At 42.5% G+C, this 27,477-nt stretch overlaps 2 protein-coding genes across 6 annotated transcripts; one reads left to right on the plus strand and one right to left on the minus strand.

Moving 5' to 3' along the window:
• Positions 1-1,005: 1,005 nt before the first annotated feature.
• Positions 1,006-18,015, minus strand: ACYP1 (acylphosphatase 1). Of its 3 annotated transcripts, none has more exons than XM_044231646.1 (3): positions 17,753-17,998; positions 11,098-11,195; positions 1,006-1,420 (listed from the first exon to the last, which is right to left on the minus strand). In XM_044231646.1, the coding sequence occupies exons 1-3, from the start codon at positions 17,913-17,915 to the stop codon at positions 1,205-1,207; spliced, it is 477 nt and encodes a 158-aa protein (XP_044087581.1). In that variant the 5' UTR covers positions 17,916-17,998; the 3' UTR covers positions 1,006-1,204. The 3 variants fall into 3 exon arrangements, with proteins under 3 accessions (XP_044087581.1, XP_044087584.1, XP_044087582.1); XM_044231649.1 differs by lacking the exon at positions 17,753-17,998 and adding an exon at positions 11,609-11,688; XM_044231647.1 differs by lacking the exon at positions 1,006-1,420 and adding an exon at positions 6,703-7,077 and having other exon boundaries at positions 17,753-18,015.
• A 150-nt stretch (positions 18,016-18,165) lies between these two features.
• Positions 18,166-26,494, plus strand: ZC2HC1C (zinc finger C2HC-type containing 1C). Of its 3 annotated transcripts, none has more exons than XM_044231413.1 (4): positions 18,166-18,289; positions 18,964-19,069; positions 19,164-20,508; positions 25,945-26,494. In XM_044231413.1, the coding sequence occupies exons 3-4, from the start codon at positions 19,183-19,185 to the stop codon at positions 26,206-26,208; spliced, it is 1,590 nt and encodes a 529-aa protein (XP_044087348.1). In that variant the 5' UTR covers positions 18,166-18,289; positions 18,964-19,069; positions 19,164-19,182; the 3' UTR covers positions 26,209-26,494. The 3 variants fall into 3 exon arrangements, with proteins under 3 accessions (XP_044087348.1, XP_044087351.1, XP_044087349.1); XM_044231416.1 differs by having other exon boundaries at positions 19,164-19,999; positions 25,945-26,000; XM_044231414.1 differs by lacking the exon at positions 18,964-19,069.
• Positions 26,495-27,477: the final 983 nt, after the last annotated feature.

The raw sequence follows: 27,477 nt of genomic DNA on the forward strand, positions 1-27,477 counted from the left end.
TTTATGACCAACTTGTTAAATCCGGTAAGCATATGCTATAAACATGTTTAATGGCTGACCAAGCCAAACTGGGAAACGTGAGGGCTGAGGAAGCAAAATCCTGATTATTGCTAGTAGGGGTGCCCTAACAAAATACCAGATGGAGCGGCTGGTGGCTGAAACAACAGAAATTTACTGTCACAGTTCTGGAGGCTAGAAGTCTGAGGTCAAGGGGTTGACAAGTTGATTTCTTCTGAGACCTCTCTTCATGGCTTGTAGATGGTGGTCTTCTTCCTCTGTCTTTACATGGTCTTTCCTCTGTGCATGTACATGTCTGTGTCCAATTTCTTTCTTTTTTTTTAAGGACACTGGGGCATATTAGATTGGGGCCTACTCTAATGACCTCATGTAACCTTAATTACCTCTTTAAAGGCTCTATCTCCAGATTGTCCCATTCTGAGGTACTGAGCCTTAAGAGTTCAACATAGGAACTGGGGGTGGGCTGGGGGTATGTGATGTAATTTAGCTCATAATATTGCTTTATATGAAATCCTTGCCCAGAGGAAAGGAATGACAGCAGAAACTCCAGAAAAGTAATTAGTCTGGAAACGTCATTTGAACACTAACAAACTGAAATTGTGGGATTTGTTATTATTAGGTGTGCAATTTCCTGAAGAAAACTTCACGGGAACCATGTAAAAAAGTGACGCAGGGGCACCTGGGTGGCTCAGTCAGTTAAGCGTCTGCCTTCTACTCAGGTCATGATCCCAGGGTCCTGGGATAAAGCCCCACATTGGGCTCCTTGCTTAACAGGGAGCCTGCTTCTCCCTCCCTCTCTGCTGCTCCCCTTGCTTTGTGCTTTGTCAAATAAATAAATAAAATCTTTTAAAAAATAGTGATTCATAGTGACTGCCTTTTCTTTCAGCTCTTTAAATTACATCAAAATTCTCTTCCCACAGATGTTTACTGAATAAATACCTCTTATTTTGCCCCACACGCAGTTTAGCAAAGACAGTACCCTATGCAAAAGGTTCTAATGCATTTTTATTTATTTAGAATTGTGTAGAGTTGGTCATCTATCATACATATAATATAAAGTAAAATTCAAATATCTGATACTAACATAACTTACTGACCAAATCTAATACTGAACACAGACTAGATCAATATTAACAATAAAAACAAAACCAGTTGAGTTTATCTTAGAAAATTTAAATTCAAGCCATTATTTCACAATCTGGAAATCTGAGTAATCCAACTTTACTATGACTTTCTCATTCCTGAAGTTTGCTCTGTCGATGTGTGATTTGGGACTTCCTTTTGTCTCAAGCCATTCCTGCATATGACGCACTTTGGAGATAGGACCTTGCAACTGTCCTTGCACGGTGCCCTCATCAGTGTTCTGGACCCAGCCAACTAATCCCAGCTTTTTTCCCTCAGCCTAAGGGAAAGAAAAATACAAAAGAGAGAAAAATCCAGTGAGATTGAACAAAACAGTAAGACTACAATCAGTTGCCAGAATCTTGGCCTAGAATCAAGCCACTGAAACTAATTTGATGTTGTCCAGAACAGTCAAAACAGAACTACAGCAAGGAGAATCTCATTGACCTTAACATGAAGCGTTGGCCATTTGACTTCATCTCCTCCTTCTACCCTATAAAACTTAGGCACTAGAAATTTTCACTACATGGTCAGTTTGGTTAAGTACTAAAGACTTAAGTACTAAAGCAAATCAGATGCTTTTAAAATGATTCCCTGAGGCTGATTGTTGTTAGGATCCTGGGAGGTATCTTGTTCATCTTCCCTTCTCCTAATCAAGAATCTAGTGGGTATATTAAATAGAAAAAGCATGAAGTTATCTGATCCTTCTCTTTGTCTTCAGCCAGGACCACACCTAAACAAATCCAGATGAATGAGTGTCCACTGTATCTTTAAAGATCACTATTTCCTGGGCAACTCATTCTTTTGTTCTCATCTGAGAAAAACTGTCTCACCCAAGGTTTTTATGTTGCATCCAAAGCCCACTTTCTGTCCTCCTAGAGAAGGAAAAAGCATGTAGTGATCTGCCTCTGAACATCAAAGTTTCATGAGACTACATTACTGTTGGGTTTTTCCTTGACTTTCTTCTCTTCTGTCTAAATAATCACAGCTTTATGAAGTCTAATCATTGTAGTTGCTTTTCTCCTAGCCTTTCCAATGTTCTTTCCTTTACATCATAAAACTGTGGAATGACTGAAAAACTGGGAAACGTAGCCATGTTTAGAGGTAATTTTTTGGTATATGTCCTGCCGAAGCGAGCACTAGAGGTAATTTTTTTTAAATTTGCAAGCAGAAATATTAGAAAAGTTATCATTTCAGTAACCTATCTAAATGGAAGGAATTGGATTACAAAAGAAAATGGGAGTTACCATGACTGCATGCCCAAATGCCAGAGGAGTGACCTAGTAAATATGGGAAATTGCTGCAGTTGGCCAAAGAAAATGTTATGCACAGCAAAACCATGTTTGATGAGAAACTAAAGTATCTATCAAATCAGTTATGTTCAAAGCAAAGACATGTTTGTATAATGAACAAAAGAGACTGCAGCCAAATAACAATTTAAGGGATACAGAGGAAATTAAGGAAGAAAAATAGAAAATACCTATAGCATGTATTAAGTGCCAAAGATAGGAGCACCAAAAAAGGATGCAGCAAATGGATATTAAGGAAGCCTATATCCAACTGACTTTGTATAACAATTGTTCTCTTCTGCTTCCAGTTAACCTATGAGAGTTGGCTATCCCCAGCTCTTCAAAGTTACCTTATATGGTAACTAGCTATAATAATGATTGTATTGAGTTTTGAGTAGGAGTTGATATAAAGTCAAATAAATTCTTAAACTGCTATGTGATTTATCTGATTTCTAAGAGGGAAAAAAAAAAACCTCCCAAATTTGACTAGTGAGAATGGTAATTTCCGGTAGGTTTTATTTGTGCATTTGATTCTGTTCTTACTTTTAAATACCATAATGTTGCTGACTTATGTTCTATTTTGAATATCTATCTAAATAAGCAAATAGTGTTTGGTCCTAAGAAAATTCCAAAAAGTTAATTCTTCCTCATAACCATATTCTGGAAACATTATTTTAAGGAATATAATCACCAACTCCAGTTTCAATAAAAAAGAAAGTCACTTCAGATCAATAACCTAGACTTCCAACTTAAGAATCTAGAAAAAGAAGATCAAGCCAAACTCAAAACAAGCAGAAAGATAAAAATGATAAAGATTAGAGTAGGAATTAGTAAAATAATAAAAAAGAGAAAAATCAATGAAACCCAAAGTCAGTTCTTTAAAAAAACCTTTAGCTAGACTAATAAAAAAGAGAGAAGGCTCAAATTACTAAAATCAGTAATTAAGGGGAGGGCAGTACCACCAACTTTACAAAAATAAAAAGGATTATAAGGGAATACCGTAAACAATTGTGTGCCAACATATTAAGAGAACTTAGATGAAAAGGGGAGATTCCTAAAAAGACTCAAACTACTAGAACTGACTCAAGAAGAAATAGGCAGTGGCGCCTGGGTGGCTCAGTGGGTTAAAGCCTCTGCCTTCAGTTCAGGTCATGATCTTAGGGTCCTGGGATTGAGCCCCGCATCGGGTTCTCTGCTCACCAGGGAGCCTGTTTCCTCCTCTCTCTGCCTGCATTTCTGCCTACTTGTGATCTCTCTGTCAAATAAATAAATAAAATCTTAAAAAAATAAATAAATAGACAATCTGAATATGACAAGTAAAGAGACTCAGTAATTTAAAACTTCCCACAAAGAAACACCCAGGGCTTGATGGCTTCATAGGTGACTATACCAAATGTTTGTTTGTTTGTTATAAAGATTTTATTTACTTATCTTTCAGAGAAGAGTGTGAGGGAGCACAAGCAGGGGGAGTGACAGGCAGAGGGAGAAACAGCCTCCCTTACTGAGCAAGGAGCTCAATATGGGATTTGATCCCAGGATTCTGGGATCATGACCTGCGCTGAAGGTAGACGCTTAACCTACTAAGCCACCCACGTATCCCAATATACTAAATGTTTAAAGAAGACTCTTTCACCAATCCTTCACAAACTCTTCCCAAAAAACAGAAGAAAACTCCCTAAATCACTCTATTAAGCCAGTATTGCCCTCATATCAAAACCGTGCAAAGACATCACAACAAAACTATAAACTACTATCACTTGTGAATATTGACACAAAACTCAATATGAGCAAATCAAATCTAGCACCATATAAAAAGGATGGCACATCATGAAAAACTGGGATTTATCCTAGGAATGCAAGGTTGGTTCAACACAGAGAAATCAATTACACCATAGTTTAAAAATCATAGTAATTAAAACACAATATTAATAAATAAAATATAACAAAGCATATTAATAAAAGAAACCAGATGAAAACAGATGATCAACTCATAGATGAAAAAAAAAATCTGACAAATCCAACACTCAAACTAGGAATAGAAGGGAATATACTCAACTTAATAAAAAGGCGTCTGTGAAAAACCCACAGCTAACACCATACCTAATGGTGAAAGACTGACTATTTTCTCCCTATGATCAGGAACAAGACAAGTGGCTCTTGGAGTGCCTGGGTGGCTCAGTCAGTTGAGCATCTGCTTTTGGCTCAGGTCATGATCCCAGAGTCCTGCTCGATCATGATCGAGCCCCACATCAAGCTCTCTGCTGAATGGGGAGCCTGCTTCTCTCTCTCCCTCTGCCTGCTGCTCTGCCTACTGGTGCGTGCTCCCTCTCTTTCTCTCTCTCAAATAAATAAATAAAACCTAAAAAAAAAAAAAAGAAGACAAGTGACTCTTGCCACATCTACCCAATATTATACTGGAGGTTCTAGCCAGGGCAGGGAAAAAGAAATAGATGGCATTCAAAGTAGAAAGGAAGAAGTAAAACTACCTTACTCACAGATGACATACTCATTTACAGAAAAATCTTAAGAGGTAAACACAAACACACACACAAATTAGAACTAATAAGTCTATAAGATTGCAGGATACAAGATAAATATACAAAAATCAGTTATATTTCTATAAACTGGCAATGAACAACCAAAAATGAAATTAAGGGAACAATTCCATTTATAAATAGTATTGAACATAATAAATTTCTTAGGACTAAGTTTAACAAAAGAAGTATCGGACTTACTATATACAACTATAAAATATTGTCAAAAGAAAATAAAGATGTGAATAAATGGAAAGACATCTCATGTTCAGGAATTGGAAGATAACACTGTTAAGATAACAATACTTCCTAAATTGGTCTACAGATTTTAAGCAATTTCTATCAAAATCCCAGCTGCCTGGGTTGCAGAAATTGACAAAACTGATGGTAAAATTCACATGAAAACATAAGGGACCCAGAATAGCTAAAAATAATGTTGAAAAGGAAGAACAAAGTTGAAGGACTCATACAACCCAATTTCAAAATTTACTTCAAAGCTATGACAGTCACAGTGTGGTACTGGCATAAGGATAGGTCAATGGACTAGAACTAGAGTCCAGAAATAAACCTTACATTTATAGCCAATTGATTTCCGACAAGGGTGCCATGACAATTCAATTGGAGAAAGTAATAGTCTTTTTAATAAGTGATCCTGGGACAGCTGGATCTCCACATACAAAAGAATAAAATTCACCTACCTCATACAATATAAAAAATTGACTCTAACTGGATTAAAACATCTAAAGCTAAGAGCTTAAGTGATAAAATCCTTAGAAGAAACTTTCAAAAGAAAACATGGGCATAAACCTTCATGGTTTATCCAAACCTTGGATTAGGAAAAGGTTTCTTAGATACAACACTAAAGCACAAGCAACAAAAGAAATAATAAATTAGACTTCATCAATATTAAAACCTTTTGTGCTTCAAAGTTTTCATCAAGAAAATAAAAAGAAGGGGCGCCTGGGTGGCTCAGTGGGTTAAGCCGCTGCCTTCGGCTCAGGTCATGATCTCAGGGTCCTGGGATCGAGGCCCGCATCTGGTTCTCTGCTCAGCAGGGAGCCTGCTTCCTCCTCTCTCTCTACCTGCCTCTCTGCCTGCTTGTGATCTCTCTCTGTCAAATAAATAAATAAAGACTCACTTGCCTTTTAAAAAAAAAAAAAAAAAAGAAAAGAAAAAGAAGGGACGCCTGGGTGGCTCAGTTGGGTAAGCAGCTGCCTTCGGCTCAGGTCATGATCCCAGCGTCCTGGGATCGAGTCCCACATCAGGCTCCTTGCTCGGCAGGGAGCCTGCTTCTCCCTCTGCCTCTGCCTGTGCTTGCTCTCTCTCCCTCTCTCTCTGACAAATAAATAAATAAAATCTTTAAAAAAAAAAAAAAAAGAAAAGAAAAAGAAAACCTGCATAAGAAATATATGCAAGTCATTTAAGTAATACGGGACTAGTATCCTGAATATATAAAAATTTTTACCATTCAATAATAAGAAGATATAACTCATAGCAAATGATTTAAACAGACATTTCTTCAAAAAAGATATATTTTATTTTCTTTCATGTGCCAATAAGCACATGAAAAGATATTTAGCATCATTAACTATTAAAAGGCAAACAAAATCACATACACCAGGTATATTACATACACCATTCAGCCTTGAAAAACAAGGAAAATCAGATACATGCTAGTGAAATAAACCAGTCACAAAAGGACAAATACTGTAGGATTTCACTTATATGAGGTACCTAGAGTAGTCAAAGTCATAGAAACAGAAAGTAGAATTGTTATTACCAGGAGCTAGGGAGGGGAAGGGGGAATTAGGAGTTATTGCTTAAGGGATACAGAGTTTTGGTGTTGCACGAAGAAGGAGTTCTGTGGATGGATGGTAGTGATGGTTGCACAATGATATGAATGTACTTAACGTCACTGAACTGTACACTTAAAAATGGCTAAAATGATACATTTTGCATTATATATATTTTACCACAATTTAAGAAAGTGTTTTGCACAGTTTCCAGATACAGGAGATTTCCTAGTGTCTTTCTGTTAATGATTTGTAGTTTAGTTCCGTTGTGGACGGAGAATATGCTTTGTATGACTTCAATCTTCTAAAATTCATTAATACCTTAAAATGAAATAAAACATCAAAAACCAGAGTGATATAACACTTCATACTCACTAGAATAATAGTGGCTCTAATAAAGATAAACAATAACAGTTGTTGACAAAGATCTGGAGAAATTGAAATTCCCATACATTATTAGTGGAGATATAAATGAAAGGAAAATAGAAAATATAGGGTGCCTGGGTGGCTCAGTCGGTAAGTGGCTGCCTTCAGCTCAGGTCGTGATCCCTGGCTCCTGGGATCGAGGCCCACATCAGGCTCCCTGCTTGGCGAGAAGCTATTTTTCCCTTTCCCGCTCCTCCTGCTTGTGTCCCTCTCTCACTCTGTGTCTCTCTCTGTCAAATAAATAAATAAAATCTTAAAAAGAAAAATAGAAAACATACAAAATAAATGAAAATAGTTTGGCTGTTCCTCAAAAAGTTATATATAAACTTTTACCAGGTGACCCAACAATCTACTCTTAGGTATATACACCCAGGGGAATTGAAAAGAATGTTTACATAAAAACAAATACATAAGTGTTCACATAATAGCCTAAAAGCGGAAACACCCTAGATGTCCATGAGTTGGTGAATGGATATATAAACTGTGGTATATCTATACAGTGAAGTATTATGCAGCCATAAAAAGGAATGAAGTATAGTAGTCTCTCTCCATCCATGGTTTAACTTTCCCTGGTTTTGGTTACCCTCAGTCAACTGCAGTTCAGAAGATGATCATCCTTCTGAAGTGTCATTAGAAGGACAAAAGTAGCCTAATGCTACCTCACAGTGGCCACATCATTCACCTCAATTCATATACAGACATTTTATCATCTCACATTATCACAAGAAGGGTGAGTATAGTACAATAAGATATTTTGGGAGAAAGACCACAGTTACATAGCTTTTATTATATTATAATTTTTCTATTTTATTAGTTATTGCTGTTAATCTCTTACTATACCTAATTTATAAATTAAAATTTATCATCCATAGGTCTATATAGGAAAAAACATAGTATATATGCGGTTTGGTACTAACCAGTTTGGGGTACCACTGTGGGTCTTAGAATGTATTACCTGCAGTTAAGGGGGACATGCTACTGACACATGCTATGATATGGACCAACCTGGAAAACATTACATTAAGTGAAAGAAGCCAAACACAAAAGACCACACATTGCATGATTCCATTTACATTAAATGTCCAGAATAGGCAAATCCATAGAGACAGAAATGAAGTTAGTGACTGCCAGGGGCTGGGAGGGATGGGATTTCTTTTTGCTCTGGAATTAGTGCACAATTTTGTGAATAGACTAAACACCATTAAAATTATACACTTTTGTTTAAAAGGGTGAATTTTATGGGATGTCAATTATATTGCAACTTTTTTTTTTTAAAGATTTTTTATTTATTTGTCAGAGAGGGAGAGAGAGCACAGGCAGACAGAATGGCAGGCAGAGGCAGAGGGAGAAGCAGGCTCCCCGCTGAGCAAGGAGCCCGATGTGGGACTCGATCCCAGGACGCTGGGATCATGACCTGAGCCGAAGGCAGCTGCTTAACCAACTGAGCCACCCAGTTCCTTTGAGTTCTATCATCATTTATTCCAGGAATGAGTGATTAATGGGACTGAATTCAGAGGCGAGATGATATCAACATACAGACTGTCATGAAAGAAAACGACTATTAAAATGAACATATGGTTAAATGACTGTAAGTAGTAAGGAATACGTTAGAAGTCTAATTAAGAGGAAAAAGAGATGGCATTTTCTTTCTTTTTTTTTTAAGATTTTCCTAATTTAGTTGACACAAAGAGAGACAGAGAGAGCACAAGCAGGGGGAGCAGCAGACAGAGGGAGAGGGAGAAGCAGGCTCCCCACTGATCAGACTGATCAGAGAGCCTGATGGGCTGGAGGTGGGGGGGCTCATTCCCAGAACCCTAGAATCATGACCTGAGCTGAAGGCAGATGCTCAACCAACTGAGCCACCCAGGCACCCAGAGATGGCATTTTCCTGTAGTTTCCCAGATCAGTATTTGTTGTCTGCATTACTTTATTGTCTCTCTGAACTGTGGGGTAGGGGGACAATAGACAAAGATGAGCTATACTACTGGCTGGTCCTTTTCCCTCAACAACTTTAATTTTTCTTTGAAGCTGTCACCCCCATTCACTAAGTTACAGGAATTTACCCTGCATAATTGGTACCAAAGCTAACTCCAACATAGCTCTTGCTACAACTTTTCAGCAATTTTCTTTCAATAAGCACTTCATGTATGGAACAGGAGGAAATGATTTGCAAGTGATTGGAAAAAAGAGGTAATGACATGTTACATCCATATTTCGAAGATTTCAGGATTGAATTTTATGTACCACAGTACCAGGAATGCGATACTTGGAAAGTTCCGCAGTCTTAACTCATTATCTTTGGCCATACATTGGGAAGGCAACAGCCTGATATCCCCTTAACAGAGACAGAAGGGAAACTGAGATTACAACTCCATGTGCATGTTGTGGGAAGATTAGTGACATTAAGGCAGAGGAACAGGCTGTCAACGGTTTGTTCATCCTCACAATTACACCATGTTACTCTAATAGGAACACTAGACTCCATGTTCAGTGTTACCATTACTTAGCCTAGAATAGATCAAGTATTTTCATTAGAAAAGCTTTCGCTTGAAAAGGTAACTCTTCTTTCAGAGCCATAATGAACAGAAAGGAATCAAGTGGGGGAATGGGCAAGGCTAAAGAAATGAAAGAGGTCTGAAGAAAATGCAGCAGCTACAGAGGAAGCAATTACATGAATTTCATAAATATCATGAATTCATCTAAATGCTATCTGATTGGGGCACCTGGGTAGCTCAGTCAGTTAAGCATCTGCCTTTAGCTTAGGTCATGGTCCCAGGGTCCTGGGTTCGAGCCCTATGTGAGGCTCTCTGCTCAGCAGGGAGTCTGCTTCTCCTTCTCCCTCTGCCCCCCGCTCTCCCACTCAAGCTCTCTCTCAAATAAATAAATAAATAAAATCTTTAAATGCCTTCTGATCATCGCAAGCTGGTGCAGCCACTCTGGAAAATAGCATGGAGGTTCCTCAAAAAGTTGAAAATGGAGCTACTGTACGACCCAGCAATCGCACTACTGGGTATTTACCCTAAAAATACAAATGTAGTGATCCAAAGGGGCACGTGCACCCAAAAGTTTATAGAAGCAATGTCCACAATAGCCAAACTATGGAAAGAACCTAGATGTCTCTCAACAGGTGAATGGATAAAGATGATGTGGTATATATACACAATGGAATACTATACAGCTATTGGGAAAAAAACAAAATCCTGCCATTTGCAATGACATGGATAGAACTAGAGGGTATTATGCTAAGAGGAATAAGTCAATCAGAGAAAGACAATTATCATATGACTCACATGTGGAATTTAAGAAACAAAATAGAGAAGTATGGGGAAGCGAGGGAAAAACAAAACAACATGAAATCAGAGGAGACAAACCATCAGAGATTCTTAATCACAGGAAACAAACTGAGGGTTGCTGCGGGGTCACAGGGGAGGGACAGGATGGCTAGGTTATGGACACTAGGGAGGGTATGTGCTATGGTGAGTGCTGTGAATTGTGTAAGACCGATGATTCACACACTTGTACTCCTGAAGCAAATAATACATTATATGTTAATTTTAAAAATGCCATCTGATCAATGTTCGTTTTCCTACAAGAATTGTGATCTGGGTGATGAGGCCACAACAGGGAGAACTGGGGAAGCCTTCAACTCCCCTTGGGAACAGAAAAGCTCATTAATATGTGTCTAGGTACTCTGGTACCACTGTCCGAAAAGAATGATAATAACAGCTCCTGATTCTGCCATTTATTTTGTCTTTCGTCCACTCCAAAGCGTTTTCATTCCCATTGCTCTACAAACCACCATGCAGCTAGTCAAAGAGCCAGCTTCTCCCAGTGCACACTCATTCATCAGGAACATGGTCTATTGTTCCCCTACACGTAACCTTGGTATGTCCCCAAAGCCTCTAGGCCACATACCTGAGTGTACTTGCGGAAAAACACCCCTTGGACCTTCCCAAAAATTTCATAATCCACTGATATCAGGGTGTCCCCCTCTGCCATGTTCATGCCCACACCTGTCAGAGACCAGAAAAGCAGAAAATAAAGGTCTCGTTATCCGATTCCAGGACCCCAAATCCCGAGGAAGAAAGGACCAGACCCACACTTCTCCATCCGTAAACCCTGCAACCTCTCCCTGACACGATGGTTCTCCATCGCCAGAGCACACTAGCGGGTACGTGCAAGCGCGGGTCTGCGAAGTAACAGGAAGAAGACACCTGGGCCAAGGAGCCTGGGGTCGCAGGTGCCCGGAGGCCTCCTATAGGGTAATGACCATCCAATTGCCTCCCTACGCCCATCCATCGGGCTTCCCCTCCATCTCTTTCTCTTCCCAGGGACCCAGCTTCCATAGGCCACCACAATCCCCTTCTACTAACATTTTAGGGGTATCAAACTACGGACGCGCTACGGGGCCCTATCCCACGCTCACCCTCCTCGTCCTCCTCTCGGGCGCCGGGGACTACTCCCGCGACCGACTCGCCAACGGTTCCCACCGCCCGGTAACCTCGGCGCCCGGAAGCCTATACAGCGGCTCCCCCTTCGCTGTCTCTCATGCCCATCAACTCTGAGGACCAATCAGAAATGGAGCGCTCGGCCCAGAGCCCGCCCAGAAGGCGAGATTTCCTAACGCGGTTGTCCGAGAGAAGCCGCAAGCCTCAAGCTGGGCATCTCTCTGTCCAGTCTCAGCTCTGATTCTACAGACCCAGGCAGGCCTCGCCCCATCTCTGTCACTAAGTACATTTTTTCCTCATTTTTTTTCTTGGGGAGAAAGGCGTAGATGAAGAAGGACTTGAAATAAATTCAGTCACTCAGTAAATATTTACTGAAAGCCTTCAGTATGCCAGGCGCAGTTCTAGGTGGTTGACCTACATCAGTGGACGAAAAGGGTCACTGGCCTGGAGGGACTTAAATTCAGGAGGTGGGAGACAGGCAATAAACATTAAATACACAAATAAATTGAATAGGACACAGACAGGCATACCTTGTCTTACTGCGGTTTACTGCACTTCACAGATAGTACGTTTTTTGTTTTGTTGTTGTTTTGTTTGTTGTTGTTTTTTTACAAATTTAAGTTTTATAAACCTGAATTAAGCCTAACAGCACCATTTTTTCCAACAGCATTTGCGCACGGTGCGTCTCTGAATTGCACTTTGGTAATCCTCACAATATTTCAAACTTTTTCATCATTATTATATTTGATATGGCGATCTATGATCAGATTACAACTCACTGAAAGCTCGGATAATGGTTAGCATTTTTTCTTTTAGTAAGTATCTTTTAAATTAAGGTAGGTACATTCATTAAAAAAGGTATGTACTTTTTTCAGACATACTGCAAATGCATATGTAATAGACTACGATATAGTGCATGGGCAAACCAGTGCCAATAAAAGTTGTTTCTATTTGACTCACTTTATTGCAATATTCACTTTATTGCAGTGACTGGGACAGAGTCCACAAAGTGTCTGAGGTATGCCTATACTTTTCTGCCCTGACTTTTTCTTTCTGTTCTCTTCAAATTTGGGGCCATGCCCCAGTCTGGAATTGGTAGCAAGGAATTAAGTGAATAGGAAGCCCCAGAGGAGGTTATTCCTCCTTCTGTGTTTCTGGAAGCTGCCCTACTTAGAGAAAACTCTAAATAATGCTTATCTAAATCAATTGATTACATGCACATGCAAAGTAATCCTTGGCTCCAGAATCATAGCTGAATCAGTCAAAGACAAATGATGAAAATGCATGAGTTTCTTTTGGGAAAATTAAATTGTCAAGGGAGTTGTGGCTGATGATTGTTCAAAGTACAGTGACCTTGCAGGCATCAGTATCCAGCTACCTTTATGATTAAGAATGTATGTGGGACGCCTGGGTGGCTCGGTTGGTTGGACGACTGCCTTCGGCTCAGGGCATGATCCTGGAGTCCCGGGATCGAGTCCCGCATCGGGCTCCCAGCTCCATGGGGAGTCTGCTTCTCTCTAACCTTCTCCTCGATCATGTTCTCTCTCACTGTGTCGCTCTCAAATAAATAAATAAAATCTTAAAAAAAAATTTAAAAAAAAAAAAAAAAAAAAGAATGTATGAAGGAAAACTGTGTTATTTATTGTTCTTCTTTGAATTGCCTGTATACATCACATCTCTTCATAACATAAGACTCCATATGTGAGGGGCACCTGGATGGCCAAGTCAGTCAAGCGTCTGCCTTCGGCTCAGGTCATAATGTCATGATCCCAGCATCCTGGGATCGAGCCCCTCATTGGGCTTCCTGCTCAGCGGGGAGCCTGCTTCTCCCTTTCCCACTTCCTTGTACTTGTGTTTCTGCTCTCCCGATCTCTCTCTGTCATAAATAAATAAAATCTTTTAGAGAATATTTTTTTTAAATTTTATTTATTTATTTGACAGAAATCACAAGTAGATGGAGAGGCAGGCAGAGAGAGAGAGAGAGAGGGAAGCAGGCTCCCTGCTGAGCAGAGAGCCCGATGCGGGACTCGATCCCAGGACCCTGAGATCATGACCTGAGCCGAAGGCAGCGGCTTAACCCACTGAGCCACCCAGGCGCCCTAAATAAAATCTTTTTAAAAAGATTCCATATGTGAACACTCTAGGTGGGCAGACTGCATGAGGTGAGATGGATTTACAATGGAAGCCAAAAAGATTAATCATTTCACTTGTTCCCCCACTGAAAAGTGAGGATCCAGATCCTGAAGAATCATATAACCTTAGCACTGGTGTGGGCTGGGGGTGGGGTGGGAAGCTGGATTGAATGTTGTTATGCTTGGCAATATTTGAAAATGATAGCTAAATAGAGTGCCTGGCTTATGTTATTTTTTTATCTAAAATTCCTTTTTTAAAAGATTTTATTTATTTATTTGACAGACAAAGACCCCAAGTAGGCAGAGAGGCAGGCAGAGAGAGAGAGAGGAAGGGAAGCAGGCTCCCCACTGATCAGAGAGCCCAATGCAGGGCCCAATCCCAGGACTCTGGGATCATGACCTGCGCCGAAGGCAGAGGCTTTAACCCACTGAGCCACCCAGGCGCCCCTAAAATTCATTTTTTAAAAAGATTTCTTTTTTTTTAATCTGAGAGAGAGCAAGACAGAGAGAGGGCAGGAGCAGGGGGGAGGGAGAGAGTGAAAGGGAAAGCAGATTCCCCGCTGAACAGGGAGCCCGATGTGGGACTCAATCCCAGGACCCTGGGATCATGACCTGAGCCAAAGGCAGATGCTTAACTGATTGAGCCACTCAGGCGCCCTCTCTAAAGTTCATTTTTATTTATTTGTTATTTTTTGTTTCTTAAGAGAGGGAGGTGGGCAGAGGGAGAGGGAGAGAGAGAATCTTAAGCAGGCTCCATGCCCTTCACAGAGCCCAATGCGGGGCCTGATCTCACAACCCCGAGATCCTGACCTGAGCTGAAATCAAGAGTCCCTTATCTTTAATTTTTAATGTTTTATTTATTTTAGAGAGAGAACACTATCAGGAGGGGCAGAGGGAGAGAGAATCTCAAGCAGGCTCAATCTCATGACCCTGAGATTGCGACCTGAGCTGAAACTAAGAGTCAGACACCCACCCACCTGTACCACCCAGGTGCCCTGAAAATTCTTTTTGAAAAAACGAGTTTCTCCATAGAATTAAAAAAAAAAAAAAAACTATTGTTTACTACATATGGGACACTGTAGGCTATACAAAGATGAATGATACAATCTTTGTCCTCAAAGGCTGTTTCATTTAGTATGAGACAAATGTGCATGCACATAATGACAATAAAATGCACAACATGGGGCGCCTGGGTGGCTCAGTGGTTAAAGCCTCTGCCTTCGGCTCAGGTCATGATCTCAGGGTCCTGGGATGGAGCCCCGAATTGGGCTCTCTGCTCAGCGGGGAGCCTGCTTCTTCCTCTCTCTCTCTCTGCCTGCCTCTCTGCCTACTTGTGATCTCTGTCAAATAAATACATAAAATCTTAAAAAAAAATACACAACATGTTAGTCAATTCCATGAACATCCATTAAGAGCTCATCATGACTCAACCCCGTCCTTCAACAAGAACAGAAAATACTTGAGAGCACAAAGGAGCAAAAAGTTTCACTCTGACTGAGAAGATTGGGAAAGTGTTCTTGGAGGAGGCAGGACATCATTCAGGTTACACAACACAACCAGTAAGTGATGGGGCTGGCATCTATTTCCAGGCAGACTGAGTACAGAACGCACTCCCATAAATGCTACGCTGTACCACCACTGGTAACACCACTGAGATAAGAAAGAGAAAGAAGAAAGAAAAGAAAAGGAAAGAAGAGGAGAAAAAAGAAAAGAAGAGAGTGAGAGAGAGAGAAAGGGAAGGAGAGAAAGAAAGAAAGAAAGAAAGAAAGAAAGAAAGAAAGAAAGAGGAAGTGCAAGTAGTCAGGTGTGGCTAGATCAAGGGTTCTCAACCCTGGCTGCAAACTTTTAAAAATACCAATGCCCAGATCTCACCCCCAGAAGTTGCTTTCCAGGGAGTTCTAAAGCTCAGCCAGGGTTGGTATCCACTGGGTTAGACTCTAGGGAGGGAGGCAGGGCTAGAAAGGCAGGCTGGACCTAATATGGCAGATTGAAATACCACATTAAATTATGTGTTTCAACTTGAAAGGTAAAAGTAAAGAAGGAGCCCCTGGGTAGGAGAATGATGGGTTCAGAGGTATTTAAGATAATTACTCTGGCAGCAGCATAAAAAATGAGCTCAGGGAGTAGATGTCGAAGGCAAGAATAGCAGTTAGGAGAGTGAGAAAAGCGAGGAAGAGCTCACCAAGGGCAGTAGCAATGCAAAGGACCAGTCATATATGAGACATTGCAAAGTACATTAAAGAGCGCCTGCTCACTAATTAGACAGAAGGGGTGACAAAGAGAGGGACGAGTGCAAGATGACTGATGCTTTCAGCATGAAAGGGAACACCAGACAAGGGGCACTTGGGTGGTTCAGTTGGTTAGGCATCTGCCTTTGGCTTGGGTCATGATCCCAGGGTCCTGGGATCGAGCCCTAAGCCCCACATCAGGCTCCCTGCCCAGTGCAGAATCTGTTTCTCCATCTGCCCATCCACCCACTTGTGCTCGCTCTCTCTCATATAAATAAATAAAAACTTTTGGGGGGAGATGATCATGAATTTGTCTTCTGTCATACTGAGTCTGAGGTTCCTGAGGAACATTCTGGTGGAGGTGCTAAATAGGCAGCCAGAAATTTGAGTCTGTAACTAGGGAGAGAGCCCAAGCTGAGTATCATTTAAACATAGGAGAGACCTGAAATTTCAGCTTTTGGTTGAAACTGTTAAGGAAGAGAATGTCTGGGACTGTGTGTATATGAGAAATAAGAGGGCTTTGGAGAACACCTAAATTTGGTGGGCAGGTGAGAAAAAGACATAAATGCCCAAGACCTGGAAGACGATGGAGCAAAAACATGAAAGAAGAAACCAAGAAGGCACGAGAGAGCAATGGAGAAGAGAGTTCGACAGGAGTGGAAAATCAATGATGGCAAATGAGTAGGCTAAAGAAATAGCAGCTTTTGTTTCTGGCCATTGGGAAGCCATCAACAGCCTGGCAGTTAAATAAAATGGAAGAGGTGGGAGCCAGACCACAATGGACGGGAGGAGCAGATGAGAGAACGGGGGCCACAAATGCACAGCTGTCTATTAGGAAAGCTTGCGGAGAAGAGGAGAAATAAATGGGACCCTAAGATGAGAGGCAGCAGGTCACAGGAAATAAAATCCGTTTTGCAGGGGAAAGGTAAACATATTTTAAAACCAAAGAGAAGGAGTGTGCGGATAGATGCAGCTTGAAGTGAACAAGATGGAGGGATAAAGTGATGGAGTGAATTCCTGGGGGATATGGAAAGAGACTAATTCAACAGAACTCCTGGAAAGAAAGAGGCTCCTTTTCCTCAGACACAAGAGGGAAGGAATTCAAGATGGAGCGAGGCATTCTGGGAAATTCAGCCAGACTGGAGGGGAGCTGCAGGAGCTGATGACAGGCCCGCCAGATGCTGAGATAATTAGGACCTTGAGAGTGGTGGGTATATAGAGAAGGCAGTAGAGTCAGCTGGGAAAGAAAACAAGGAATAAAAGGACTGCCCTGGAGGGCCCACCAAGGAATTTCTCTGTAACATGTAAAACTGTAATAATGACATGTTGAAGCATTAACACTGACTACTGCTGTCCACTTTATTTCCCATGTGCATGAATCTTCTGGATAGTTACAGGAAAAAAAGTAAACCGCCTGTTCCAAAAAGCTTACACAAATGAATTAAAGCATGAAGACAAATAAGCTCTCTTCTAATGTTTACAATTTATAGAATATTATTTCGTGTTGAAACCAGTTTATACTGATTATTTTCAATCTAGTAGTTAACTTTATTATCATTACACTTGGCTGAGTCACTCTTGGGCCCCACGAAGAGACGGCCAGAGTTATCACGTGAGAGAAAAACATTATATCAAAATAATTAGATTGGCTACAAAAACTACTTCGGAAAGATACTGAGTAGCAAAACCCAGCCAAGTTGCTAAAATCTGACCGCAAGCTCCAAACTATTGGCTAGGAAAAAGCACGGAGGGACAGCCATACCTGGGGCCCGTACCACGCAGCCGAGCGAGCTAAGAAAGGCTATCAGCAGGCCCACTCCCGCTAAGCGGGCGGACACCAGAATCCGGCGGCAGGATGACTCCGAGACACATCTAGGGGCTCCGACTTTTGCCAGAGAAGGGCACACCCCAGGGTCTGGGAGCATCGTTCTCAGAAAAATACAAGTTCTTTGATGAAGCCCCAGAAAGCCTCTCCCGCCCCCTCTCCCGTTCCCCAAGGGCAGGGCGGGACCGAGCTGCGGAGTTGGCTGGACACCGGGTCAAGTGACACTCAAAGTGACCACACCCCCCTCGCGGGCGCCTCGGGTCCGCGTGCGGCCTGCGCCTGCGCGCGCTTCACGGGCGGCGTTCGCAGCTGGAGAAGGGGCTGGGCGCGCACGCGCTCCGTCTCCAGGCAACGAGAAAAACAGAGGCCCTCAGAGAGCGCCTGCGCGGCGAGCGGTTGGCATGGGGTTGGTCTGGTCTGGGAAGCTAAGTGCTGGGGCTTTTCCTGAGCAGGAACGGTCCTCCAGAGCCTCAGGTACGCGGAAGGGGAGGGCAGACATGGGGTCAGCACCTCGACCTCCCCAGGGCCCCATGGATAGAAGAGCGAGGGCTTGTTCTCAAAGCGGAGTCCCCAGTGGGGGCGCCCCCGGCTGACCCTTTAGGACGGTGCGTGACTTCAACGTCCCGGATCTAAAAGCTGCGGCGGCCACCTGGCCTCCGCGTCTCAGCTTACAGACCCTTCGTAGTCCGCGTCGCCGGGACTTCTCGGCTGAGGGTTTGACATCAGGCACCTGCTGCAGGCCTTGGGCAGCCTCTGGGTTCTTTGGAGTCAGGCACGCTTCCAGCAGGAGGGCCGATAGAGAGCACTCTGTGCCAGGCCCTGACCTCTGGGCCGCAGTTTGCTCACCTGTGAAACAATAGGGCTGGACTCAGAGTCCTAAGGTCCCTAAATGCCAGTCATGTAACTCCGAGCGGAACTTCAGTTTACCGGTGAAGAAACGAGACAGCAACGGAAAGTTGCTTGTCCTGTGTCACAGGCCTAAAATTTTCGATCCAGTAACTCTTCCCAGTAAATACCCCCCCCCCCCCCCCGCCAACTAGGGAGTGTCCTTTGTATGGCAGGAGCATCACTGTGAATGGCAGAGGCTGGTACTGGAATAAAGCTAGGTGGCAGGAACACCCGTGTCACATTATTTTCTCTATCCTCAGGACCTAATAAGCACCCACAGGAAATAATGAGCGTTCACCAACTGCTTATTGAAGGAAAGCTCTGGCAGACCCAGCACCTCTGTTCCTAAAAAGTTCAAGAGGATAGGTAGGTAGGACACATGGAGAAACGCTTTTACTTTAGCAGCGGGGAGGAACCTCAGACAAATTCCTCACATATATCTGGCTTAAATCTCTCCTAGGCTTCAGTCCAGTCCCTGAATGGCTGGCCTCCAGTTGGCACCATCTCTGCCTGTGGGCGTTATGCTTCCATATCATAAGACAGAAGCTCAAGGGCTCCTCTCCACTAAGCAAGAGCCCTGTGAAAAAGGTGACTCTTCTCAGCGGTCCTCCACTGGGCACCCGAGGAACAATTTCCAGCAGAAACTTTTGAGCAACAAAGAGTTGACACTGGATAATATCTACACTCACTCCAAATGGAACACCTGCACGAAAGTCCGGAACTGCTGCTATCCCCACTGTGTTGGAATCAGCCAGCAAGATTTAAGAAGCAATCTCCAGGGCCAAGCAAAGGGTTTATTTTACTCATCAAGTCCTCAGTCCCGGTATCCCAAAACACATAATCAGGAATTCATCTCCTTCACAAAGAAGCGAGTTGGGGTAGACCGGGCATACCCACTGAAACCCGTGTTCCATAGGAAGTCTCATAGTACTGGGGAGGCTGGCATTGATGGGGACCAGAATGTTTCTCCAAGACCTCCTGAGCCAAGAGAGTTTCCATGCAGCAGCTTTGGTTCAAGGAACTGGGTGCATGCATCTGTGATTCGTGCTGTTGCTGCCACACAGGAAGAGAGGGCCATAGCAAACCCCAACAGAATTGAATGGGTGCAGATCCAAAAACTAGAAGCTGCAGGGGAGAGCTTACAGGAGGAAATCCGAAGAAAAGAGACCCTCCTAAGGGAAAAGCTGAAGAAGACAGAGGAGGAACTCAGAAGGATCCAGAAAGAAAAGGAACAGGTTAAGGAAAATGAAAAAAGAGAGCTACAGAGAATGACACTCCCCAGGAGGAGAGTTAAAGGTAATAGCAACACCACATACAGACCTGCCTTCTCCCCAGAATTCGGGTCTGAGGAGGTCTTCAGTAGAGCCAAGGGAGAGCATGAAATTTGGGGACGGTCTCAAGAAAATTATAGTCCATTTCAGCTCTCTGATTATGGAATACAGAAACTCAAAAGGGAAAGACTGGTGGCAAGCAATAACAAAATCCGAGACATAGTCTCAGAGCCATCAAAAGGGTGTTCTCAGTCTTCAGAAGGGCCTGACAGTGCTTGGCAGGGGTCTACCAGCAATCCGAGTTTGTCTAGGTCCCCAGACTCCTCGCTTCCCAGCTGTTCCGCTGAAGAGCCCGAACTTGGCGAATGTAGCCACTGCGGACGCAAGTTTCTCTTGCTCAGGCTGGAGAGACACTCCAACGTCTGCAGCAGGATGCAGGGTTCCAAGAGGAAAGTGTTTGACTCCTCCAGGGCCCGGGCCAAGGGCACAGAACTAGAGCAGTACTTGAACTGGAAGGGATCGGCCTCAGTCAAGGTAACAAGGCAAGGGCCTTATGGATTTGACTTTGAGTGGGAATCATTGTAAAGGGATGTCATATCGGTTTTCTTTAGAAAAAATTCATGTGTCATATAGGGAGAAAGTGAGAATTAACATTTATTGATTACTACTGTGTGCCAGTCACTGTGACAGGAGCTTTTCGTTAAGATCCTCACCAGAATCCTGTGAAGGTTTTGTTGTCTCTTATTTTATCAATTTCAAAAGTCAAGACTCAGAGAGTTTAACTTGCTTGACATCACAAACAGCTTTAAATGGCAGAGTCGGGGCGCCTGGGTGGCTTAGTCATTAAGCGTCTGCCTTTGGCTCAGGTCATGATCCTGGGGTCCTTGGATGGGGCTCCCTGCTCAGCAGGAAGTCTGCTTCTTCCTCTCCCACTCCCCTTGCTTGTGTTCCCTCTCTCGCCGTGTCTCTCTCTGTCAAATAAATATATAAAATTTTAAAAAAATAATAATAAATGGCAGAGTTAGCACATATGGGGTGCCTGGGTGGCTCAGTCGGTGAAGTGTTAGTTAAGCATCAACTCTTCATTTTGGCTCAGGTCATGATCTTAGGGTCCTGGAATCAAGCCCCCCAAGCCCCACTTTGGGCTCCCCCATCTGGCCCCAGCCCCACATCAGGCTCTGTGCTCAGTGGGGAGTTTGAGAGTTCTCTCTTTCCCTCTGGCCCTCCCCCTGGTTGTGCACACACACTCTCTCTAAAATAAGTAAATAAATCTTTAAAAAAAAATGGCGGAGTCAGCATATAAATCTGGGTCAGAATGACTGCAAAATCTAGACTTAAAAAATATATGTCCTATTGATTATGAAAGTTAATAAATGTTTAGAAAATTTAAAAGATTTGAAAAATATAAAGAGAAAAATGATGCAGCACTTCATGCTCGGGAGAGAGTTCCTTGCTCCTTGTAATGTACTCTGCCACCTCCCACATTTAGGATTTGTTACAACTCCTATAATGGTCTCTACTTTCTCAAGATTAGCTCAGTTCTGATATACTTCTTAGTAAATACATGAAACATAATTAAGTTTGCAATCCTTTTTCTCCCCATCCAGAGTCTAAACACCTTAAAGGTGAAGGAGTGTATTTTTGGTTAACAATCCCGCTGCAGAAAAACTAGAAAACTAGATTGTAAAAAGACTGTGAGACACTTGCCTGGTAAGTTTAGGGGTATTTCACAGGCGTATTTGGACAGTTAGATCTGTGTCTCATGAATAAATCTACCACTCTGTCGATGTTATGCCCCTTGGTCTGTAAATGAGTGTTTCTCAAGGTGGGGCATGCTGGCAACCATTTTTTATTTTAGTAGTTTTAGTGTGTATTAGAAAAATATAACAACATATGAAACCTGTGGTTTCTAGGAATCAATGACGTAAAGAGAAACATTAAGTAATTTATGGTAAGGGGGGATAAAGTGAAAGTGGTATGCAGATGACCAAAGTTTGGGAAAGCCTAGACCACGTGATCTCAAAGCCCCAACCAGCTATAATTTTCTAACAAAATATGACAGCATAGTCTGTTTTCGGTTCTTTCCAACCCTCCCTGTGCTGCACTAGCACCTCTTACCTGCTAAGCACTTTACAGTTTATGGGCAGGCATACTTGCTGGGCCTTTAAAATACTCAAAAATTTGCAGCAGCTGTTAGGAGAAGTCAGTTGCAGTTATTTCTTTCCGTATAGTTTGTAAGATTGCCACAAAAAGTCCCTCTGTGTTCAGAGATAATCTACCTGACGTCCAGTTTCCAATAAGAATTCAACATTTTGCTCTTGCAGAGAATGATAGGATCACCAGTTCCTGTTCTTTCCTGTTTTCTTTCTGGTCAACCCAATAATCTACTGGGTTCTTCTCTGTCTCACTATAGGGGTGGTTTCTGTCAGTTGCCTGAAAAGAATCTTGTGTTTCTTAAATTCCTAAATACGTAGCAGTGAAGCAAAGTAATTGGATTTCTGAGATCAGACACCCCAGCTTTGTGGAAACTAGTTTTGTGGTGGGGCGGGGATATGATGCATCGAGGATACTGAAGCAGAAAGGATCTGGATTGAGATGCACTAACATTCCTTGGAATGTTCTTAGTCTTATTCTAGAGCTTTGTGCCTTTGGAAGCTGAATGTCTCCCTGTTATTCCTCTACTGTCTTCACAAGAACAAATGACTTTCCTTGTATCCTTTAATTTTCACAGAACTTCCAGCAGACTCGTAGCTCTGTTCTCTCCACTGGACCTTAAGCATTGGAGCACAGGAACCACATCTTTGTGCTTTGTGAAAAATAAGTGTTAATTGAATTAAAATTTCAGTATCATGAATATGATGAATTAATAGTTAATTTAATATGATGAACTATCATATATACTTGAGGAACTTTCCCCAATTCTTTTAAAAGCTCCTGGATACTATTTCTAACACAGAGATTTTCTTGTCTTCTTGTCTGTTTCAGTGAGGCTCCCTCCTGAAGGATCCTTTTCCTTTGATAATATCTCTTCCTGTCATTCATCATTAATAATATCAGATCACCAAACATCCACTTGTCTCCTTTTTTCGTCTTTTTAAAATTAATTTTATATTAATTTAAATATTTGAATATGTTTTAAAAATCAGGTACTAAGTGATCTGTAAGGCAACAAGCAGGATCCTGCCCTACCCTTCTCCATCCTAATGGCCCCCAGTGGCAGCCTTCAGTTCCTGATAGATGACTCTTCTGGTATGCATTTCCGTATTTCTCAGTAATGTGCCTATTTTCTTGATTAATCAGTTTTGCACACTATCTGTTGACTTCTTCCTGTGAATGCTGCGGGTTAAGCTTTCACATCTCCTCTCCTTTTACTTTTCTTCTTCCCTTCTCCTTCCATCATGGTGGAATCACAATTTTGGGTTAAACCAGTAGTCAGCTTTTACATTATAATAACCATGTAAATTTTGTTCACTGACGAGTGTATAAATTCTGCCTCTGCCCACATGAACCTGGAATTAATAGCTGACTCATGTTTTCATTTGCTTGGGTTTCCTACATACCTGTCTCTATTTTTTTTTTTTTTCCTAAATGATCCAACTGATGTCAGACACCTGTTAGTGTTTTTGTAAATGCTCAAACACCTAATCCGTCAGTTTGATTTTTTTTTTTCCTTATTCTGCAGTCAAATGCTCTACCTCTGAGCTATACCCTCTTTTTTCCTTATTCTGGAAACTTCCCTCCCACCACTCTTTTTCCTCCTGCACCAGTCTGGACTGGTTATTCTCTAGGCCTGGTGCAAACCTGTTGTTTTGGGACTTCTTTTTGCTCCTCCTCTGTGTTGAGTCCTGTTTCCAGCTGCTTATGTCCTTTTTCTTGCTTTATTCCTTGCTTTGCTGAAGCTTTCAAGAAACGTGCATGGGCGGTATATATATATATATATATATATATATATATATATATATATCTCAGAATGAATTAAAATATCCATATATATATATATATATCAGAATGAATTAAAATATCTGTACAATAGGCTTATATTTGATGGATGATTTGACCAGGTACAGAATTCTAGGTAGAAAATGATTTTCTCTTTTAACTTTTAAGGCATTTTCCCTTTTAGCATCCAATGTTACTGTTGAGAAATCTATGCCCTTTTGCTTCCTGCTCCACTGTATGAAACCTCTTCTGGTGTTTCTCTTTTTCTGAAAGCCTACAGGATTCTCTATTCTGAGATTCTACAATGATTGTGTTGGCTACTTGGTAGATAATTTCAATTTCAAGAGCAGTGACCTTAATTCTAGGAATGCTTATTGTATTACTTATTTAATAATATCTTCTGTGTGATTATTCTTTTTGGAACTCCTTTTGGTCAGGTGTTGGACTTTCTAGGTTGGTTTACTAATTTCCTAATCTTTCCTACTTTCCATCTGGATCTTTTTTCCCCATTCTGAGCAATTTTCTTGATATTTTACAACATTTCTATTTTTATTTTTAGCTATCACCATTTTTTAAAGTGGTCTTTAAGAAAAAAGATTTTATTTATTTATTTGACAGAGAGATCACATGTAGGCAGAGAGGCAGGCGGAGAGAGAGGGGGAAGCAGGCCCCCTGCTGAGGACCCTGAGACCATGACCTGAGCTGAAGACAGAGGCTTAACCCACTGAGCCACCCTGGTGCCCTAAATGGTCTTTTTTAAAAATAAAGATTTTTATGTATTTATTTGAGAGAGAAAGAGCGAGAGCAAGTGATCAGGGGGAGGAGCAGAGGGAGAGAAATGAGCTTACTCCGCACTGAGTGCGGAGCCCAACATGGGGCTCAGTCCCATGACCCCGAGATCATGACCTGAGCTGAAATTAAGAGTCGGATGCTCAACCGACTGAGCCACCCAGGCGCCTCTTAGCTATCACAGTTTTTATTTATAATAGTTCTTTCTGGTTCTCTGGCTTTAAGTTTTCTTTTACCTCCCTCCTTCTTGTTTCCTGAGAGTGAGTGAGAGAATGTACCTGTTTTGGTTTCTCTCGTTAGAACTTGACTCAAATATCTGGTGATCCCAGGCAGTCCGTTCCTATTTAAGCTTAAGTGGGGCTTGTTTTTGTTGTTGTTATTGTTTTAAGGTAGTACTTTTTTTTTTTTAAGATTTTATTTATTTATTTTTGTGAGAGAGAGAGGGAGGGAGGGCACCTCCCTCTCTCACAAAAATAAATAAAATCTTATTTTATTTATCTCAGAGCGAGAAGCCCATTCCCCTCTGAGCGGAGAGCCCGATGTGGGACTGATCTGAGGACCTGGGATCATGATCTGAGCCCAAGGCAGACACTTAACCGACTGAGCCACTCAGGCGCCCTGAAGTGGGGCTTGTTGACTGGAGGCCTTCATATTAGGGTTATCAAACAGTGAGCCTTTTCACTGGAGTCACTCAGGGTCGGCATCTAACAGCTTTTCTCTAGACTGCTTGGTGCACGCAGAGAACTCCTGTCTCCTTTGAGGGTGCCAGCGTGTTTGATGTCCTGGGAGCTGTATGGGGGAAGGAGGCCGACAGCGCCATAATTCATCACATATACCTGCACTTAATCCCAATTTTCAGCCTCAGTATTACCCTGTTCTCTACTATGCCTGGACTTCCCGAGTCTGAAACCTGTCTGGTTCGGTTTCTCCAGAGGACAAACCCCTGTTCTCCGGTGAGAGTGCTCAAAGTGACCGACACTTGGGTTGTGCAAGATGGGAGAGGGGCCCAGGCACCCAGTTTATTCCTGGCCCTGCACCTCTCCCTCTCCGCTGCCGGTGCGATAAACACCCGGCCCTTAGCTCAAGTGCTTCCACTCTGGCAAGTCAGCTCTGTTGCTCCTTTCCTGTTCTCTCTGATCTGACAGATAAACACCCTGTCCATTTCCTTACTGTCATTCCGATGAAGACTCGGAAGATGTGGTAAACGGCAAGTTGACTGACCCGTCTTCCTCCCCCTTACAGGCTGAACCTCCTCGGAAGAGCAACTGGAGACAGAAGCACGAGTCCTTCATCCGTACGCTCCGTCAGGCCCGAGAGGTCCAGCAGGTAATTGCCAAAGGTGGAAACCCCGCAGACTTGCCTCCCATCCTGCCTACAGAAAATCCGGATTATATTCAGTGTCCTCACTGCAGCCGCCACTTTGCTCCCAAGGTGGCGGAGCGGCACATTCCCAAGTGTAAGACCATTAAGAACCGGCCTCCACCTCCAAGGAAGCATTACAGTTGAGCAGACAGCAGTGGGAGCCGCAGAAGGCTCTGCTCTCGTCAGCAGTTAATGGGAGTAGAACAATGTGATGCAAAACAGAACTAAAACTTCCACATCTCCCACATCTGCCTGCAGAGCTTAAATCAGTGAGGAGAGACCCATCGCTAAGCAGCAGGAAGCTAAAGGAAGCCTCAGCTTCCCACAAAATTACCACCTCAGGCTGGTGCGCCTTGTTATTGGCCTGGGAATGGATGGGCGAAGACTCTCAATGTAGTGAGCGGCCCACAGTAAAGCTCTCTTCTCGCCAGGCGGGCGTGTGGTTTGTGCTGAGTGCCTGCGTCTGCTGTGCCTTCCTGCCCCTGCCTCTGTGCGTGTGCCTGTGGTTCCTGTTAACTCTTCTTGCCCCTGCAGAAGAGTTCTGAAGGAATCTCAAGCTGCTACATGAGATTGAGCTGGTGTCAGAGGATCATGATCCCCCCACCGGTGGCAGCGCTTACAAAAGATAGTATGATTTTGCTGTAAGGCAAATGGAAAATTACCCTTGACCTCCGTGAGGCGTGGTCCTGGCCGAAAGCCAATACCAGTTTGTAAAGTTAGGGTGCCAGTATATCCTAAATCCTCCTTGTGGTGTACCGTGCCATAAAGGGAACCTCATCTTTCTGTGCCTTGCATGGTGGGGCCGGGAAAGAGCATCCCGTATGCCCCAGGAGTTGCTCTTTGCTAATGGACTGCATATGTCCAAGAAAAAAGAAGGAAGGAACTTCAGTTTCAGCTCTTACTGGCATTCTGCTTTGAGATCAGGTTGGGTATATGGCCTTTTAAATGCAGCGGCAAAGTCTACCATCAAAGCAAGCTGGGACATTGCCAAGTCACCCGTCCCTGCCCATTTTACCACAGCGAACTTCTCTTTTAGAAAGTAAACTTTGATGAAAAAGATACTGGATCTTTTTAAAGTTTTTCTGTGCAGCATTGTGCGTACTGCACGTAGTCTTCACAATGAGACCTTCTTTCAGTGGGTTTTGGGGATTTAAAATTAAATGATAAAATGGTAAGTCCTAGATTGGTCAGATGGGAGAAGTGATAAGGTAATGCCTGTTGGGGGTAATCAGTTCAGACAGGATGAAGATAGAACAGATCTGAAATAACAGTAGGTTTATTGTACCGAGAGCAACACTCAAATTGTTGGTTTAAAATACTGCAGAAAAAACACCTAACCTGACAGGGGCCAGGTGACTAAGCAGACAGTAAAACCTTATTTGCTAAGAACAAATGACCACTCGCTACAGCTTT

Source organism: Neovison vison, chromosome 13, assembly GCF_020171115.1.
Source record: "Neovison vison isolate M4711 chromosome 13, ASM_NN_V1, whole genome shotgun sequence".
Lineage (NCBI taxonomy): Eukaryota > Metazoa > Chordata > Mammalia > Carnivora > Mustelidae > Neogale > Neogale vison.